This window comes from Leptosomus discolor, chromosome 4 (assembly GCF_034619465.1).
Source record: "Leptosomus discolor isolate bLepDis1 chromosome 4, bLepDis1.hap2, whole genome shotgun sequence".
In the NCBI taxonomy this organism is placed as follows: domain Eukaryota; kingdom Metazoa; phylum Chordata; class Aves; order Leptosomiformes; family Leptosomidae; genus Leptosomus; species Leptosomus discolor.
In genome coordinates this window covers 6,371,640-6,390,455 of record NC_141394.1, presented here as the reverse complement: position 1 = coordinate 6,390,455, position 18,816 = coordinate 6,371,640, and the positions used below count along the sequence as shown (strand labels likewise).

Here is an 18,816-nt window from a genome sequence, read left to right as displayed (position 1 = left end):
AGTTCTTATTATTGCCGCATTAGCAAAGGGACCAAAGACGTTTAAAGCTGCAATGCTGCTGGCTATCACGAGGCAGAGTGGAGCGTGCTGCTACATCCCATGCTACAAACACGCACACATACTCATTTTCGATATAAACACAGCGTCATGTTGGACTTGAGCTGGCCTTTATTCGAAAATACTGTGTGGAATAACTTCTGTTCTTGATTTTATCTGTTCCGCAAGTAGACTCAAAGCCTCTGCATTTCTTCCCCACCACTGGAACTGTGCCAAGACCCAGAATTTCAGCTACCCTGGCTTTTCTATTTCAATCCTGGTTAACTTTGAATTGTGGTATTACACTAAGAACAGAAACCGTTTCTCCCTCTGCCTTATTTTGGTTGTTCTGGGACACATTCTGCCCTGTAATTGATAGAGTTTAAAAATAAATCTAGTTTGGCCTTTTCAAAACATAAAAATATTTTCTTGAGAAGAAAGCGCATGTTTCTTTTACAGAGAAGGTAAATATTAGTGCCCTTTGTGAAACAAATAGGTTCAAAGTCATAGAGGGGTAAATATTTTTCCTCGCATTAACTCCCTATTTCAATTTTCTAGCCAGGCCTGTATCAGCATTAAAGCTTTTCTTTCCGTGTCTTACACCAGGCAAAGTCCCACCTTCCCCAAGCTCTAGTGCTAGTTTTGAGCTAAAATTTTTCCATGTGACTTAGCTGCACGGTCCTCATTAAAGCCTTCAGGCACCATGTGGATAAAAACATTTGGAAGAGCCTCCAGAGCCCCTGAGCATTCATCCCCTCAGTGTAGTAGGTCAGAGCATCGCTGGAGTGCATGGCTTTAGCAACAGCGGGGAATGAGGTGGAAAGGGGGGCTTCACCATGAAAACCACAAGTATTTAAACAATATTTTTCTTACTATGCTTAGTATGATGAGAATGTAATAAAAACCCAGGAAGGATAAACCTTGTTAGATAACACTTGCTTTGATGGCTGCTCATCTGCTGGGCGGAGGATGCCTGGAGCTGTTCCGAGCACGGCACTGCCCAGCTGAGCTGCTCAGGACGCCGGGGTGCAGCTGGGGTGAGGGTTCACCTCTGGTTTGCGGCACTGCAAGATCACGATGCCGCTCGAGGGATAATCCCACCGGTGCTTTTCTGCGCCAGGTTAAGAGCTCTTGCCAGGCACCCCGGGGCATCCATGCCCTTGTGCAGCAAGTGGGATCATGCTCGCTGTTTGCTGATCCGGCGGAAAGCTGGCTCTGCGGGGAAAACTGTGCGGCCTGCTTGAGCCAACGCGGAGCAGGAGGCAAGAACATGTGGCTCGTAGAGAGGAGCCACAAGCCCAGCTGGGCTCGCTTTCACTTTGGCTCAAGCGAATCCAAGCAGCCCACAGACAGATCTCACCTTCAGGCGAGGGAGAGCAGGATCCTGGCTTAGGAGATCTGTTGTTTCCCCCCCCAAAGGATTTATTTTGCAGGCACGACGCAGTACAACCAGCCTAGGTGCCCAAGGCTGGGTACCTCTTGCCCTGCTGCTGGCTGAGCCCTGGGAGACACGGCATGTTGCAGCCTCCAGAGGCCTCAGGGCTGTCGTGCGTTCAACAGTGCCATACAACTTATTACCCGTCCGACTTTTGGGGGGGCGAGTTTTGCCCGCCTGCTTCGGTAACACAGGAGTTACCCAACGACCTGGTAAAAGAAGACAATTCAGTGCCTCCCGATTAAGGAAGGCTCAAACTGCGGCCGGCCGGGGAAGCCGGAGGCGCTGTGGGCGGCGGGGCCCTCGGTCCTGCGTGAGGGGGGCCGAGCGGGACCCCGCGGCGGCGAGGGCCGGCAGGGCTTCTCCTCACTTCCAACGTCGCTGCGACGGCCTCGGGCAGCCGCGTCTGCTGGAGGAGCCACCAGAGAGACTCAACCTCACGTCCTGTGTTTATCACCGATAAACACCGCCAGGTAAACCACCGCACCACACCGACCGCACCGCACCGCACCGCACCGACCGCACCGCACCCCGCCAGCTGGGCCACCGCCTGCGCATGCGCGGCGCGCACCCCCCGCCCGCCGTGAAGGGGCGGGAGAGGCTCTCCTCCCACCCCCCCCTCCGCCTTCTCCGCGCGCGCGCGCGCGCACACACACACACACAAACACACACACACACACATAGAGCCGGCACCGCCTCTTGCGATTGGCGGTGCGCCCCCTTTCTTCCCGCCCCCTCGGGGAGCCGCCGCCCTTGCCATTGGCCCCGCGGGCCGGCGGCGCCTCGCGGTTGGCTCCGGCGGTGCTGCGGCCCGGCGGCGCTGTGGGCGGGGCGGCCCGGCGTTCGCCGTGAGGTGCGGGAAGGCCCCGGCCGCCGCCGCCGCTATTGCCGCCGCTTCCGGGTCCGTGGTGAAGCCGCCGCGGAGGGCGATGGCGTAAGTGCGGAGGGCGCCGGGCGGAGGTTGGCCCGCGGCGGGGGCGTGGTCCCGTTCTTACCGGGCTGCGACCGGTGCGGGGCCGCCGCGGGCTGAAGGCGGGGCGGAGGGGGCTGGTGCGGAGGGGTCGGCCCCGCCGCCGCTGCTGTCCCTGGGCCTGTCTGGCCGCGCCGCCGGCGGCCCCCGTGAGGGAAAAGCCGCGCACAGGGCGGCTCTGAGGGGCGCCGGCCGCCCCCGCCCCGGGAGGAGCCGGGGGCCGGCGGCAGCGCGCTGGGGCCGGCGCGGGCCTCCGCCGTGCCGGGGAGGGGGCCGGGGCCCGGGCCGCGCCTCCTGCGCGCCCACGGGTGCTGAGGCGGAGGCGGTCTTCGCGGGCTGCCCCGTGCGTTCACCAGCAACAGGGTGGCGTGTTACCGGTGCCGGCGTGCCCACCTTCCCCCGCCGGCCCCGTCCGTTTACCGTGGAAGCGGTGCGAGGGGAAGCCCCTCCGTTTTCACGGGTTCCTGTTTTTTTTTTTTCTCTGTGCGTGGGTCTTTTGTAGGTTCGCGTCACGCAGAAAAGGTGTGAGGTCAGAGGACAGGAGTTCAGGCGCTGCCGGTTCTGTTTGGCCTGCGAGGAAAGTTTCACTCTTTCCCCGGCCGGTGACAGCCGATCTCCGCCGGTGCTGGCGTCCTGACAGGGTTTAACGGGCGCACACACGCACTGATTGAGCCCAAAATGCACCTGCTTTTTGATGTGTCTAAAGCTGTACTGGTAGTGTGCTTGCACTTGACGTTGTCAGTAAAAAATCTGATGTAATTTGTCAGTCTGACGTGCTCTAACCGGTTAATTTTTAAGCATGTTAATGTTTATTTTAAAGATTAGCTTATAGCTAATATTCCAGTCATAACCTATGGCTGGATTTGTTCCCCATCTTAACACACGTCTCCACAGCAGCCCGCACTAAACTTTATGAAAACTTCCAAAGTTGGTAGTTTGCTGCAGCAGATATATCTCTACATATAATGTTATCAGGTTCTCTGTGAAAAAGACCGTGATTGTTGCCATGGGAGTTGGTTTGTTGTGTAATTTAATTAGTTGACTCTACTTTTTTGTTTTGTTTTGTTTTTTAAATTGTAGTTGTGCAGGGTTTTTTTTCCATTATTTGCATGAAAAAGTAATGACCAGATAAACAGTCAGGCCAGAAATTTTGGCAACTGAGAAAAAAAGCTGGAGTGTAGGGGGAATAGTCCTCTTGTTTGTAGAAGTATGTTAGCAGATTATTCGAATGATCGTTTGTAAAAATGGAATTTAAGGTCCGATTAGGCAGTTGGATCTAAATGGATGTTCAAGGGTGTTTGCTGGGGTTCGTGGCCTGAATTGGCACGATTTGACAGCGTTAATGCATGAGTAGATTTTGGTCGTGGTGAATTCTCTCAGGTTGATTGGGTGGGGGCACATGCACATCTGGGACTTCTCTATGGCAAGCTCTCATCCTCATGTGTGGCGCGCCGAAGTAACTCACCCCTTGTGGGTACGCTGTTAGAAAACTTTGGCCTGTAAAACGTGCATCAGCTGCTCTTTGGCAGTTGTCCTTTTGCGTAACTTTATCCTGTGGGAAATAGGCAAGAGTTTACTGCTCTTCGTTAGCAGTGTGCAGAGTTATCGAGTGTTTACAGTGGTGTTGAGATACGCTGCCTTCTCCTAGTAACCTCTTATCTTTGTGCATAACTTCTTATACCACTTGTTGCTGCACCCAAGTCTTTGGGTTGACTGCAGACTGGGACAGACACTAGTGAAGAACTCTGTGTAGTTCACTTAAGAATGGTGGTATATGTAGCCCCAAGACTGATTTTTTTTTTTTTTTTTTTTTTTCTTTTTTGACATATGGCAGGTTTTCCCCTTTCCCCAAGTTGTTGTGATGTGTCAGAGGAGAAATTTAGAGGAAGTACCTCTGGAAAAATTCATATGGAAGGTGTAGAAGACTCAATTTCATAGAGTATTTCAGAGGTACAATGCTGTAGTTCCAATCAAAAAAAGAGGGGAAAAAAATTTTGAGATCAGCCCCAAAAAGGAATTTTTTTTTTTTTTCCTAGATAGAGGAGTATGCGTAAGGGAATTTCATATTTCTACTGTTACAAGCCTTTAGGTTCTGTTGTTTGGGATTTTTTTGGGGTTGTCCTTTTTTTCTTCTGCAGCATCAAAAGCTGGCAATGTGAGCAGGAAAACAACCCTCTTCCCTGAACAAGTTTGGGACGCAAAGTAAAATGAAATGAAAAATCACCCAAAGTTCAGTTAGGCTCTCCTAGGCCAGCGGTGGAGTGATTCAAGGAGTACTGTATGTTGGTTGCCATACCAACAGTTTGTCTTTGACTTCTTCTGCATTAAAACTCGTGTCCTGTGCTACTGAAAGTAAATACATAAATATTACTTCTTCTGTTTTGGACACTGAATCAGTAGATACTAGATTTTTCTTCTGCTTTGTTGCTGCTCTCAGAAGGGTGTTAAATTTTATTTACTTTTTTCGCTGTAGATGCTTCTCTGGTGGTTACTATTTCTGTATTATGCAAAATAAATCTCATCAGGTAGGCTACCATAAGAATTATTTTTTTCTTATATCTTCCAGTCCCTTTGAACATACTTTAATTTTGATTTAATTAATTTTTGAGTAAACATCTTATTTACTAATGTCAGCTACTGTAGTGCAAATCATGTTTAAGGCTCTCCACGCACTGGTTTAACTAGGTGTGACTCTCTTCTGTGCTGTGTTTTTAGTTCAGCTGTTTCCGCTGGAGGTTTCAGCAAGATTTGATTAGTATAATTAAAGCAGCAGTTTAGTTTGTTTACAGTTTACCGCTATTGTTACTTCAAGCACTAGCAGAGGGGGAAGAAAATAGGCCTGAATCTTAGTTCTTTTCTTAAAGAAAGAACTGCTAATCTTTAATTGGGTATAAGGTACGCAGCCACTGCGGCATGTCAGATGTCAGTACTGCTGTGCGGGTGCTGTCACTTAGCTTAGTTTTTGTGTACATGCGTTTTTTTGAGAACAACTTCCTTTCTCTTCCTTCCTCTTTCTCTTGCTTGTTGATTAAAGAATAGCTGAACTTCCTAAGCTGTGCTGGGACGGGTTTGAAGTCTTCGGACCTAGCTGGAGGGTTTTGGGCAAGACGCCAAGGTTGGCAGCTTTCTGTTTTGTGAAATGAGCCTAATGTGCGGTCTGGGTGCCGACAATGTCACGGTACCTTCAGAGGAAAAGTCGGTTGGGTCGTGTTTGTGAGACTCCTTTCTAATATCATTTAGGTATCTAGAGCTCTGATTTTTGCAGCAGCTGTTGCTGAAGAAAGAAAGTGAAGGAGTGGGTGGGATGCAAAAGTGCCATTTCTTTCCTTTTCTCTGCGGCACCACTGTGGGTATGGCTCCTTTACTGGAAGTGTGAAGCATCCAGGCGTATTTTCTACATTCACTTGTTTAGACTAGGAGGATTTGCCTCCTGTTGTTTAATGTGTTGTTTTGGGTGTAATTGTGACTCTACTGTCTGGTAGTTGCTGTAGGAGTTGGCAGCTGAGTATCCTCAGAATGGTAGTTAACCTCTAATATGGTCAATTAACATATATTCGGTAAGCGCTTGATTTCTATGAAGATCTGAGGAATATGTCTGACAAATTTAAGCCCTCTGCTTGTTCCTTCCATGGATTCTAGTAACAATAAGGGGATTAGCAGGGTCCCTTATTTCCCTACCCACTTCAAACAGTATGAAAGTGTTTCTTCTCAATATCATGAAATGCTAGGGGTTTTTTTCCACCTTTGGATAGCAGTTTTATGCAGCTGTTTCTACAAGCTATGCCAGAAAAAGTGTGGTACAAAGGACGTGATAAACAGACACTTCTTTCGTTCTCCTTTTCTCATGCAGCCCAAGACTCATGTTACCTTAATGCTCTCGGGCACCAAATAAAATATCTGTTGCCTTCATCCTTAGCTCTAGGTACAGGACAGACCTTTTACAGGTAGGTTGTTGCTCCCTGGGCTGCAGCTGTCTCTGCCAAGCGACTGCACGCTGGTGACTGAGAGCCTGGTGACCGGGCTTCTGTGGTTCTCTGCCGACTCTTTTATATGTGTGTGCTTTCTGTAAATTTTTAATGACGTTGTTCAGGCAGAGGTTTGTTCTCGGTGTTAAATGTTAATGTGTCAGGTGGAGGTTAAAACTAATTTACGTGTTTGATGGTACTTGAAGTTTGTTTATAAAGATTTCCTTTTGAGTATTTGGCTTTTTAGGGATAGAATATTTGCTGTGGAACTTGGATAGAGTTTGGGATATGGGAAGCAGACTGGAAAAGAAGTACATCCCCCTGGATTATAATATCCCTTACATCTTTTTAGTACTGAGAAAAATGGATTAATGTGTGACACAAGTAATTAAAATTAATTTTTTAAAGTCTGTTAAGCGCGTGTTTCTGCTATAAAGGAAGCCTGTCTGACCAGGAGGAGCCAATCTACAGCAATATCGAACCCTCACATCTTCAAGCTGTCTGCTTTGAACACACTAAGTGCTCTAAACATGCACAACCTGAAAAGCAGGCCCCAAGTATTTCAGTTTGGGCATCATAAATGAAGGATTTGGCCTTTATCTCTCCTTGCTTCAGATGGCTTGTTTGCAGAAGGAAGACTCGATGCCTTAAGGGACTGCTGTGAAGATAAATACAAGCATTGGAATTCTGTCACTTCAGTGCCACAGAACCTTTCTCTTCTCATGTCCTTCTCCCAGGAGAAAGCTAATGCATTTTGTATGTATTAGCATGGTATGTGGTAAATGAGAGCCACAAGTGACATACTGAATAATAAAGATGTGCTTAAAAAAAAACAAAAAACAAACACACACAAACAAACAAAAAAACCAAACAAAAACCCCCAAACAAACCAAAACACTTGTCATAGTCTTGGACTATGTTCTTGGCATGTTAACTGAGCTCATCATCACAAAACAGTAGAGACCTTGAGAAAATACTGTAAATACGTGCAGAGAGGTAAATGTAAAGTTCTGGGTTTCTCTTCCTCTTTGGTGCATTTGTTTCTTATATCAGCAGGGGTGGTAAGACAGTTTCCCACCCAGACTTAGGTCTCATCCTTCCAAGAGTTGTCTCCTAAGATCTGTGAAGTACACTGTTACTTCAGAAAAAATACAGTAGCGGCATGAATGTAAATTACAGGCTGGTCAAGCTATGGGTCACTGGAGAGTGCAACAGTTCATGTTTTGTCTGCTCCCAAAGTAGTTTTGCCCACAGGAATAAATGTAACAAGGGGTGGAGGAGTACAGGCAGCTGAGAGGTATGCAGGACGTAAATCCATAGGTACAGAGTATAGTGCAATGGAAAGTGGAGGCAGATAGGTGCAGGACTGTCAACAGAAAGAAATGCTGGTTACTGGAAGCAGCTAGTATCTGTCCTGAAAAGACTGCATCCCTTCCTCTTAATGATCATGATGATCCAGATCCCGTGTCTCCATCCTCCATGCTGTATAAATACACAAGGACATTATAACCAGCGTGTACTGCTTCAGTCTCTGCATGCATCCCCTTTCTATTACACTGATTGATGTGACCAAAATTGCTTCATCATCTAAATGGATTAAGCACCTGCTGCCTTTGAGGTGCATATTGAGAGCCCACGTCTAGTGCAGGTGTTGCTGCAGCCTGTTTCTGGGCAGTTACACTTGCATTGCCATCATCCTCTTCCTCAGGTGACTTGCTCAAGGGTGAAGGGTGCCCATCAGTGAGGCAGGGTGTTAAAGGATCGGCCGTGGAGCTCCAAAAGGATGTATTGACACGTGATGACTGATGGGGGCTTCCTGTGTTTATTTGCATGTGAACAGCAAATATATTCCAGAAAACTTCCAAGGAAATCTGATTTATGGTTATGGATAGTGGTGACAAAAAATGGTGAACGTGGTCTTTATTTAAATAAGTCACCATCAGGATCCCATGACTTGCAGTCCCTGAGTTGTCTTGCCGCAGTCCTATTCAGACCATAACGGTATTTAATGTCCTGCCTCAGTTTCACGTAACATTGGGTGGTAATTTCTTAAGGAAAAGCCACAGGTTGCTTTCTTGGAGGGTTAAATGGTGGTGGTGGTTGTTAAGTTGACAAGCAATACTCACCAATTGACAGTACTTCCACGGTGGTCTTGATCACTAGAGTGACCCTATTGTCTTCTGGTAAGAAAGGTAGAAAACAAGTTCATTCTTTCTTCATGCTGAAATTGTTGATTTTGGTTTCTCCAGTTACCCTGTCATTCACGGGTTAAAGGCTCTTGGAGGCTGCCTGCGGAGGCATCATGTGTTTCATAATACAAGTTGACATGTGTTTTTTTTATTAAGGTACTGTGAATGTCTTAAAGCAAAGCACAGTGCCATTATGTGATTTAATTTGCCATTGTGATGTCCCTTCTAAAACAAGGGCTTCTTTTTATGAAGAGTGTGTGTGTGATGCTTGTTATTCCTCTTTGTAGGGGAGTTAAGTTAGTAGCTTCTTTATCATCACTATTGGGAGTAATGTCTGGTGTTTTGATGTTGGGGTTTTTGTTGTTGTTTGTTTGTTTCTATTTATTGCTTTCATGTTCCTTCCTCCCCATTCTGTTCCTTCTTACAGAAGAGGTAGTGAACAGATTGTTAGCACTTACTCTTGGGACTCATTTTAGTTCAAAGTTACTGTATTTACCCAGATGTAGGGGAGCAAATCTACAGCAATATCAAAACGCAGGGTTTTGCTTTTTTTTTTTTTTTTTAACTTCTCCTTCCATATTTTGTTTTCGTGTTATAATAGTGAGAGGTAAGATAGATATTACAGGAAAAACTGGGAAAAAAGGTTAGTTTTATTGCTAACTTCTGAATACTGACTATTGCAAAGTTGTTATGCTGCTCAAAAATGAAGGTCTTACCGATGTTACTTAGTTTTATGTTCTAGAGCTCTTGATGGAGGAGGAGCATTGGAGCCTTCATAAAGAAAGGAAATAAAATCTACTAATTTCTTTTGAGGGTTCAACACTGACAGGAAAACAGGCTGCCAGGAGCTGGAAGGTGTTTAAAAAACCAAAACCCACCAAAAAACCAAACCCACCCCTGAATTAATGCTTGTCTTCCTGTAAGAAGGCTTCACAGGTAATGTCCAAGGGAGACCTCCTCAAATGAAGCTGATGCAAGTAAAATACTGCTGTGTAATTACAGATATTACTGAGTTGAGCTACTCCCTGTTAATCACATTTAATTAATATAACCCAGTTGCAAGGTGATTTATGGGTGGTTTGATTAAGTGCGTAAGATCAGAAGGACTGGTTTTCTGCTCTCTGTGACAGAGATACTATGTAGTCACTTTTTATAAGATGATGGGAATCCATCCTAAAGCAAGAGAATTAATGGACACAGTGGATTAGGAGGTTATGGGAATTTTCCGTAGCTCCTGAAACTGTCTGCTTCGGCATTTCCTTCTGCGGGGGCAGGGGGTTCAATCTCGTGTTGTCTCATATTCCCTTTTTGAATGTTAGAAGGCTTAAAACAGACTCATTTGTACTTGCATGTTCGGTTACCTTTTGACTTACTGCTATGGTACAACAGTTTTATAAATTTATTTGCTAGTATATGCTGTATAGAGCATTCAGGGTACTGAATTTGGAGAGCGTATTCTGGCATTCTGTTGGTCTTGATCTGTTGTAGGGAGGCACGTGCTTGGAAACTGTTTCAGCAGAGGTGAGTGGACGTGTTTCTGGAGCTCTAGGGTAGAAGAAAGGGTAGCTGAGAATCATGAAGGTGTTCTTGAAGGAATAAAATAAGTAGATTCATATTTGTGTGAGACAGACTGTTAGAGATTAATTCACATGGTACATACTCAATTTTCTCCAAACTGTACCGTGCTTGTTACTAAATATTTTTTTTTTCCTTCAGTTCTATAGGTGGTACTGGTGCAAAAACAGTTTAGCAATGGATCAAAGGAAAAATGACAGTTTTGTTCCAAGTATCACGCAGCTGGAAGACTTCCTAACAGAACATGACTCCAATGTCGTTTGGCTGTTAGTAGGTAAGGTGAATCTGTTCTGGTTTGTTTAAAAGGTTTTTGTGCGTGTACTTTTAAATGTGCTTCTCTCAATACTGGCATACCAATATCAAATTTCTTACCAAATTACATCAAAACATTGGGAAGAGATTTGTATTTGTCATACAGCTGTTTAGTGGGGTATGGCAATGCTACTTAAGTAAATCAGAAAGGAAAACATAAGGAACAGTTTCCAATACTAATTGTGCTGCAAGACTTGGCAGAAAAATCCAGTGTGCAAAGGATGATGCTCTACAACCACAACTCTGCAAAATAAGATTTCAGTGAGAACTTACTTCCATAAAATATGGCTTTTTTCTGACACCAGGGTAAGCTGGTGATTAATTGTAGTAGCGTCACAAAGGGTTAGCATTGTACCACAACAGGCAGATACAATAACTTTGATATACCACTACGTACATACCTGCCATTTAATATGGTATAGTTTGAAAAGTGATATAAAGACTTGTTGTGTTTAATGACATAACTCCTAGACTAAATTGTGTGCCACAGTAAGCCTTTAAGCCAAACTATTGTGTAGTTGATAATGGGTGGGTTTTGTAACCGTGCCTGATTTAGGTATGCTGATTTTTTTATAACAGTAGTGCTATTGTTTATATTTGTGTAGGTACTTTTATTTTCTGATTCTATGAACAGGTGAGTCAGGGACAGCAAAATAAAAATTAAGCTGTATTCAGGTCCAGATGAGAGTGCTAGAAATGTGTGACTAATTTGGACTTTTCCAAAGGTAGATAATGTCTGCTTTTCAACCTTGATTCTTGGACCTGGAGTGAAAGGCAGCACAGGGAAAAAAACCCTATTTTTTCACTTCTGGGAAGTTAAGGCATGTCTGTTAGCTATCGACATACTGGAATTGTTTTCCAGTAGGCCAAACTGAATGAAAAGGACATGGGCAAATTAGCTGAGGGTGCTTTCTGAATATGATTTTAATATGTTGACATGGACAGTTCATACTCAATATAAAATTCTAAGTGAAATCAAGATGAAAATAAGGAAAGTCACTATGCTAAAGTGTGAAACAGATGCGGAACAGATCTGAAAAATTTGTCTCTGGAAGCTTTGACTTGAGACTTAGAGATGTTCAGGTCTTTCACCAGAGAATAAAAGTGTCAAATTGCAGCCTGCAGAGTTTTCTTTCTTTTTTCCCTCTGCACTGGATTCTTACAGCAAACTATTAGTAGTTCTGCTTGGAAAGTCTGTGGGATATAAACAGTTCCATGTAACAGCTATAATTTAAACCAAAAGCTTTGCTGAACTTTCTTATTTGCTTGAATATGTGAAACTTACACATTTCTGTTTCACAGAAGGGTGGGTGGAACTTCCAGAACTTATATAGTTCACCCCCTTTTTCTATGGGCAGAATGACCTATACACAATTGTGCAGTTTTGGGGAGCTGCTGATCTCTTGAGTTGTAAGAAACCACCCGGCATTCTATAAACAATGACACAAACAACAGAAAAAGCTGGGTAGCCTCCTGTTGTTATGAGGTTTGGATAGAAAGATATTGAAGTAATATTTATTAACTAGCCCAATTTCAGCCAGCCGTTCTTCCTTTGCTTTTGTCTGCTGACCTATGGCATCCTGTTATAAGAGGAGAAAAAAAGATGTCAGTAATTTCTTCTTCTGAACCCTGATCTAGCTAACTATTGATCCCAGTAAAAGAGATGATGAATTCTAGAAATGAGCATGCTCCTCAAAGAGCTGTTGCTCCATTTTAGAATAGTTTCTAAAAATCACATGCAGTAAAACTTTCTGAATGGAATTTCCAAAATGTAGTTTCAGTGATGAGGCTTTTAAAGTCAAGAATATAATAATGAGATAATCAGAGTTTATGGGATCAGTCATTTAATAGCTGAGACTAAATTTGGTGCGGGAAAAGAAAAGGCTACAATTTGTGGCAGAGGTGAGACTAGCGGTAAAGGCAGTGGATTAAGACCGTAGTGCTGGGAAACTGCACTAGTTTGCTGATTTTTCTCGGTATATGTCACCTTCAGAGGGTACCCTCTTGGCCTTGGGTATCTAGAAGTTAAGTGTGTAGTTGAACTTTAATCTCAAATTAAGTTTTATTACTAGAATGAGACTCTTTGAGTGTGAGTCATTCCACCTTTCTCCCTACACTGGTAGAGGACCAGCAGGGAGTTGCTCATTCATCTAAAAGCGAGGGGAGGTAAATGCTGTTCTTGGAGGACGCCCTCACTGAGTGCCAAGGGCAGTTTCTTTCCTGGGCTATGCCTTTCACCCCTCCTGCCTTTTTCCTGTGTAGTCACCCACACGGATCTGATTTGGTTTACATGTCAAGCTGCTTACCTGCCTGAGTGTATTGAGCTACTTGGATTTTTACCACACTGGATCCGTTTTCCAGTAAGGAAAAGACGAAGTCATGCAAGTCTTCTCCTCGTCTTTCGGCAAAGCACAGACGTTGTTACAAAGTGGAGCATCCTACTGCAAAAAAGTTAAGGGGCAGCAAAAGGACAGGTTGTTTTTAGAACTTTTTTGTGTGTGGGTTTTTTTTTTTTTCTTTGAGTAGTCATCTGAACTCTGCAGGGTGAAGGCTTCGGACCTGTATGCCTTTCTGCACTTCAGATTTCCCGTAAAAGACACAACAAATCTGAGTTTTTCAGTGTGAAGTGTGTACGTAAATGAAAAGCTTCTGTTAAAAAGTTTAGTTAGTATAATACACATACAAAAATACAAAAATGGCTCGCTTTCCTGCTCTGCTTTGGATGAAACAGAATGGTAATTATCAGTAAAGTGAGTTAGAACTAGTCTGTTCTCTGGCAGTCCCATTCCTTTTGGGTTTGTCCTTCTGGAAGCTTTGAGAACCCTTGTAGTTAGAAATAGGTTACTAGCTCTTAATCAACTAAAGTAAAAATTACTTTGGGGATTAGCAGACCTAATTTTTTTATTTTTTTTTTCCCCAGACATGTTTCTCACTGGGTTGCCATTGACTTTTTTTCCTATCAAGTTCAGTGCTTGAACTGTGGGCAGATTTCTGCTAACTCAAGGGCTGGTACATTTTTCTCAGGATACAGTGACTTAGGAAACTGTTTCAGATGCGATGATGCTGTTTCCTGTGCTAAGATGTGAAAGACTAGAAATTTAAGTTACAGTTCATGGTTTGGAGAAGGGTGGAGAAGGAATGTAATATGACTTTTGTTGTGGTGTTTTTTCGGGGCGTTTTGAAATAAAGGACCGTGTGGGATAATGTGTGTTATGATTTGATCTATGAAATTTAACTTCTTGGATGAGAAGGGATGCAATGAAATATGTGTTGCCTTTTGCAGGCCCTCAGGAGGATGTGTTTGGTTTTTTTTTTTCTGTTGGGGAATGGAAGAGCAGTGAAGAATCTATTCTTTTCTGAATTCCCATTTCCCTTTATTTTTCTCCCCCTCTCTTTACACCCTTCTCACACAATCTCTCTGAAAACACCCATTAAAATGTTCCATAAGTTTCAAAATTTTTTTGGATAGTAGGAAGAACGTTCTTGTGGTTTATAGTTTTAATAGGTAAGGCTTTTATCTAGGTCAGCATACTTGAAAAAATATTTTAATTCATTTTAATCTTTCAACAGCAACAATACTGTCTTGTGGATGGATTATCTACCTAACTTATTATAATTCCCGGAACATTGGACTCATTTTAACATTGGTTCTTAACAGATTATATAAACATGGCTACATCCATATTGGTAAGTTATGATTAGTGTAATGCTGCTGTTTATCTGTCGCGTTTTATTGTACCTCAATTTGCTGAAGACTCTTAAGTAAAATCAAAGTGTTCCTTTGTTAAAGTAATTTGAAAATGATCAGCATGGGTTTAATTTAAGAAGAGGAAAAGTTCGGTATCATGCTTTAGGGGAGGATTCTTGGTGTAGGTAGAAAAACACCCCCTTTTTCGTTGAAGTCTCGTTATTTTATATTAAGGTTGACTTGACGGATTTTTTTTAATTTCAAGTCGAGTTTTTTCTGTTTAGTCTGTATACTTTGTGTACTTAAAATCTGTACGTTTTCAATGATCCCTTTTTCAAAGCCCTGTAATCATGATGCTTAGTGTCCAAAAAGGAGAAGATTGACCTCAGTCCCCCATGGAACCTGCTTGAGCCACTCCTGAATTTACCTTGTAACTTGGTGTTAAGGGGGTGCAGCTTCCCACACTCCCACACCTTTGAGGGGGGTTATATGGGATCTGAAGAGTGGGGAGCAACCGCTGGAGTGGGCTCAGAGGGGCACAGTAGAGTCTCAAGCCTCAACTCCCTGTCATGGCAGCGTCCTTGCTTTCTAAATAAGCTGTCAGAACTACTCGTGTTAATCCATACTGGGACTGTGATTGTATACTGCCTAGAACATTTGCATCAAAATCCATTAACTTTTTTTTTTTAATACTTTAAAACATTTTTTAATAAAACAGGTCAGTACAAATCACTTGGGCACTCACCCACATTACAAAAATATCTGATGCCAAGTCACAGAGGGCTGTATCCCACAACCTCACTCTGACTGCACTTTTAATTTTCTTTCATTTATTCTTCCATGCCTTCCTCTGTCTGCTTCCCGGAATGACGATGACTTTAATTCTGGAATTTTTCTGCAACTATGGTTCATAAATGTAGTGAAAACGTAAAAAAAACCCAAAACACCAGCCCACCCCTACCTGCCTGCCAAAAAGACCCCTGCAATAATTTGCTTATGTCTTCAAGAATTTAAGAACTGTAATCCAAACCATCTTCAAATCCAACTTTTTGAACAGCAATATAGATGAAATACTTATTGGCTGCTACACTTGATCTACGGGCTTTTATTAAAATTTCTCTGTGAAATTGCTATTAAGTAAAGACAGCTGGACATAGCTGGCCAAATGTATGGTGTTCTTTATAAACTTAATCAGTAAGAAGAACATAACATTAATTAAATCCCACGGTTTACTGCTTGGCTTCAATCAATTAACGTTGATTTTTCTTTTTTTTTTTCTTTAAAAACAAATCATGGTTTACTTAACTTTCTGTGGATGAGGTAAAAAGCCTTAGGAAATATATGGGCTATTGCATTGCCTGCTGGTCTTTCCATGCTTATTAATCCTTCCTGCTGTAAACATAATTTGTCATAATAATTGGACTGAAAACTTTATAGCCATTTAAAATTTGAAAAATCATTTTGTCAGGAGTCTTCATGTCTGTAATTACAGTCTCACATATAATGGCTTGATACTTGCAAATGTTCAAAATAACTTTCCTAACTCTTTTCACAAGCTTTGCAAGGCACCTGGATGTTCCTGTGTGACTAGTGTGTTGGAGTTGGTTGTGTTCTTGGGTGGTGCCAAACCTTTTAGAGTCGCGTACTTTTTGTCTTGTGTGTTCTGAATCACTGACTTCCCTTCTCTGAAAGTCAGTGTGTTTTCAAAGGGAAAATTCAAGATACCCAGTAAACCCATTTTGGATAATTTAATACTATATTCTTCCTGTTCAGAAAATAAAGCATCAACAACTTTAGCCTAACATCTGATAAGCACTTTCTCTCACACTAGGTTCCTTTTCGTTCTCTGTGCTGTCTGGAAAAGTCATGGTCCGTGAAATCTATTTCATCACAGAAGACATGTCTATCAGGTACAGATTTCCAGGGGAGTCACTCTTCTAAATAGCGATTTCATATACAGTAAATGTGTATGTCTAAGTAACCCATATCAAAATACTGTCTTACAAATTAGCAATAAATATATTTATAAATGTTAAAAATATAAATACTCTCTTGATGGTAGTATTTAGACATTCTTAGATACTTGTTAGCTCGTTTGTTGTTTGAGCATTATCACTTGGAAGTAAGTACTGGCTAAGATTCTAGTTGTCTGTGGTTTGAGAAAGAAATCACTTTAGAGTTTGAAGGAGAACTGTTTTTTCATTATGTCTTTCACTCCCTTACACTCCTGCTCTTAAGTCTGGAAGACCCATTTTGGCCAAGTTGTTTGCATTTGTTTACTGGGATTGAGAATAATTTGTTTTGTGAACCGCGCACTAGCGAATAGCTTGTAGTTTTGATTCTTGAAATTTGGAAAGCCTTGAGAAGACGGTGGGTATAGGGTTTTAATGCAGGTTTCAGCTAATGCAGTAACTGTATAGTATTGTACTCTATGCTTGATGCTGTAATGCTTCGTGCGTGAATGGTGCTTGTTCACTGCTGCAGCTGCAGATCCCTGCACTGCGTAAGGCAACATGTCATGCAGCTGGACCCAGGATTTTGGATTATCACTCTCTTAACTTCTGTTTTGTCTAATTTATTTGATTTAGAATTCAAGATGGATTTATCATATTTCGGTGGTGGAAGATGTACAACCCTAAGCAGAAACAGCATGGTAGGTTTCTCAAAGTTTTTGAATTTTAAGTTTACAGGGAGGCTGCAGAAAATGACTTGTTCTGCCCTATGCCGTGGGTGTAATTGATTTGTTAGTATGTACCTGAAGTACGTTGACTCATCAGAAGGTATGGGTTCTTTTAGCTGGTTGATCTCTGGTAGTAGACTAGAACTGCATAATGTAATTAATACAGGATTTGTTAGCAGGGACTTGAACCCTTATTACGACAAACTATTAATCTTAATAGTAGCCTTCATTAGCTGTAGTCTAAGCATAATTGACCCTGCATTGAAGTTTATAACTATGATAAATAGAGACTTCTTATGTTCTGGAAGTGATTTTAGTTTTCAGGTTTTAGCGTGCTGTCGGTATTTTAGCAAAAGTGTTACAGTGGGGGATGTTCTTTAGTATTTGATAACCCTGTGTCTGGATGACATCTGTGGTCATAGAAGTGAGGAAGTGTGAAAAAATTAATTAGTTTTTCTTCCTTATCTCTGGCTGAAGAAGGACGACTAACACCAGATGCAAGAGGTTAATTGTATCTGTGGAAAACACTGTGAGAAAACATAAGTAGCCTAGTGATGTGTGTGCTAAGTCATTTGTACGATTAGAATCTGGTTGAATGAGTCTCGGGTCCTGCCTCTCTTGACTTTTTAAGCATCACAGCTCCACTGCTGATTCAAGGAGATCCAGAAATGGCAACAGTCTGCGATTGAGGAGTGCACTAATTGAGGGAGTGGTTGAACTTTGGAGGGTGCGCTTTTTTTTTTCCCATCTCCCCTTTGGAAGTGGCCTCTGATGGTGTGAAGCCTCTTCAGCTTGTCAGCAAGCTGGTACAGCTGTTGCTTTGTCAGTACTAACTCAGCAGTGGTAGGAGTGCTGCACACACGTTGCACAAGTAAATTAGACACTCTTCTATATAGTGATATGAATTAGGAAGAGTTGATCACTACTTTTTATTGAGGCATTGCTAAGCCTCTGAGGTGATAGGACACACTAGAAGTTCTTTATACCATAAGAAGACTAATTCATAAAGTGGAACCTGGTCTTAGAGTTAATTAGATTTTTCCAACCACAGGTTATTGTCCAACAGGTTTTCACAGAATTTTCTTCATCTGCTAGTTAAAACATATTTCTCTAGTGGCTGACAGAATGAGGAAGTGAATTCAGCTTAATGCAACGAAGATCGTTGTGTCTGTCTCTTATGGTGGTGTTTTTACTTGGCAATACTGCAAGGCGTTAACCATTTCTGCTGGCATTTAATGCTGCATAATTAGTCGACAAATAATCCAGGTAACCAAGGGGGTCAGAGGTGTGTAGGTCTGACAATAAAATAACGTGAATAAAATACTGTCTTAAATAATTACTCTTTTTCTTAGGAAAAATAACCTTGCTCACTTTACATTTTGATTATTTATCAGAGATGCTTTCATTTTTAACCTTAAAGGAAAAATAAAATCTTTAATGATTCTTTGTCTATTGTAGTATTCTTCCCAATACTTTTTAATCTTCTTGATCACAACGGAACTATCTGTACCTGACCAGGTCGTGAAGGCTGCTGATAAACTGCATCTTAAAGATTTATGTTTTATTCAAGGATTACTCCCTTGCAGTTGTCACACAGAATGATTGGAAAACCTGTTGTATCTAAACATTACTGGTGCATACCTTTGTTTCAGATCCTTCATAAAACACAGGACCAAAATAGAGATGAGATTTTTTTTTTAGAAAAACACATAGGCTGAGTCACTGCTATTAACAATTTAAAAATCCCACCAGATTATTATAAAAACACAAGCCTTAAATACTTTAATATTTTTGCTGGGGAAAAAAAACGCGTCTTATGAAGACTTAGATATAAGCAATAACAACTAGTTCCTGAGTGTTGTGGGTTTTTTGGTTTTGAATTCTGTAACCGAAGTGCAACAGGAATGGGATTTTGTTTCTCCTAGTGCTGATAAAGTTCTGTTAGTGTAGAAATAATGCGACCTTA

At 42.3% G+C, this 18,816-nt stretch overlaps 1 protein-coding gene across 6 annotated transcripts in view; it reads left to right on the top strand.

The window, feature by feature from the left end:
- Nucleotides 1-10,347: 10,347 nt before the first annotated feature.
- Nucleotides 10,348-18,816, top strand: part of BLTP1 (bridge-like lipid transfer protein family member 1) — a 116,024-nt gene continuing 107,555 nt past the window's right edge. For all 6 annotated transcript variants that reach the window (XM_086464408.1, XM_086464407.1, XM_086464405.1 and 3 more), the window contains exons 1-4: nt 10,348-10,444; nt 14,053-14,169; nt 16,002-16,080; nt 16,759-16,823. In XM_086464408.1, coding sequence (XP_086320534.1) covers nt 10,348-10,444; nt 14,053-14,169; nt 16,002-16,080; nt 16,759-16,823 — 358 coding nt within the window. The remainder of the gene's footprint in view (nt 10,445-14,052; nt 14,170-16,001; nt 16,081-16,758; nt 16,824-18,816) is intronic.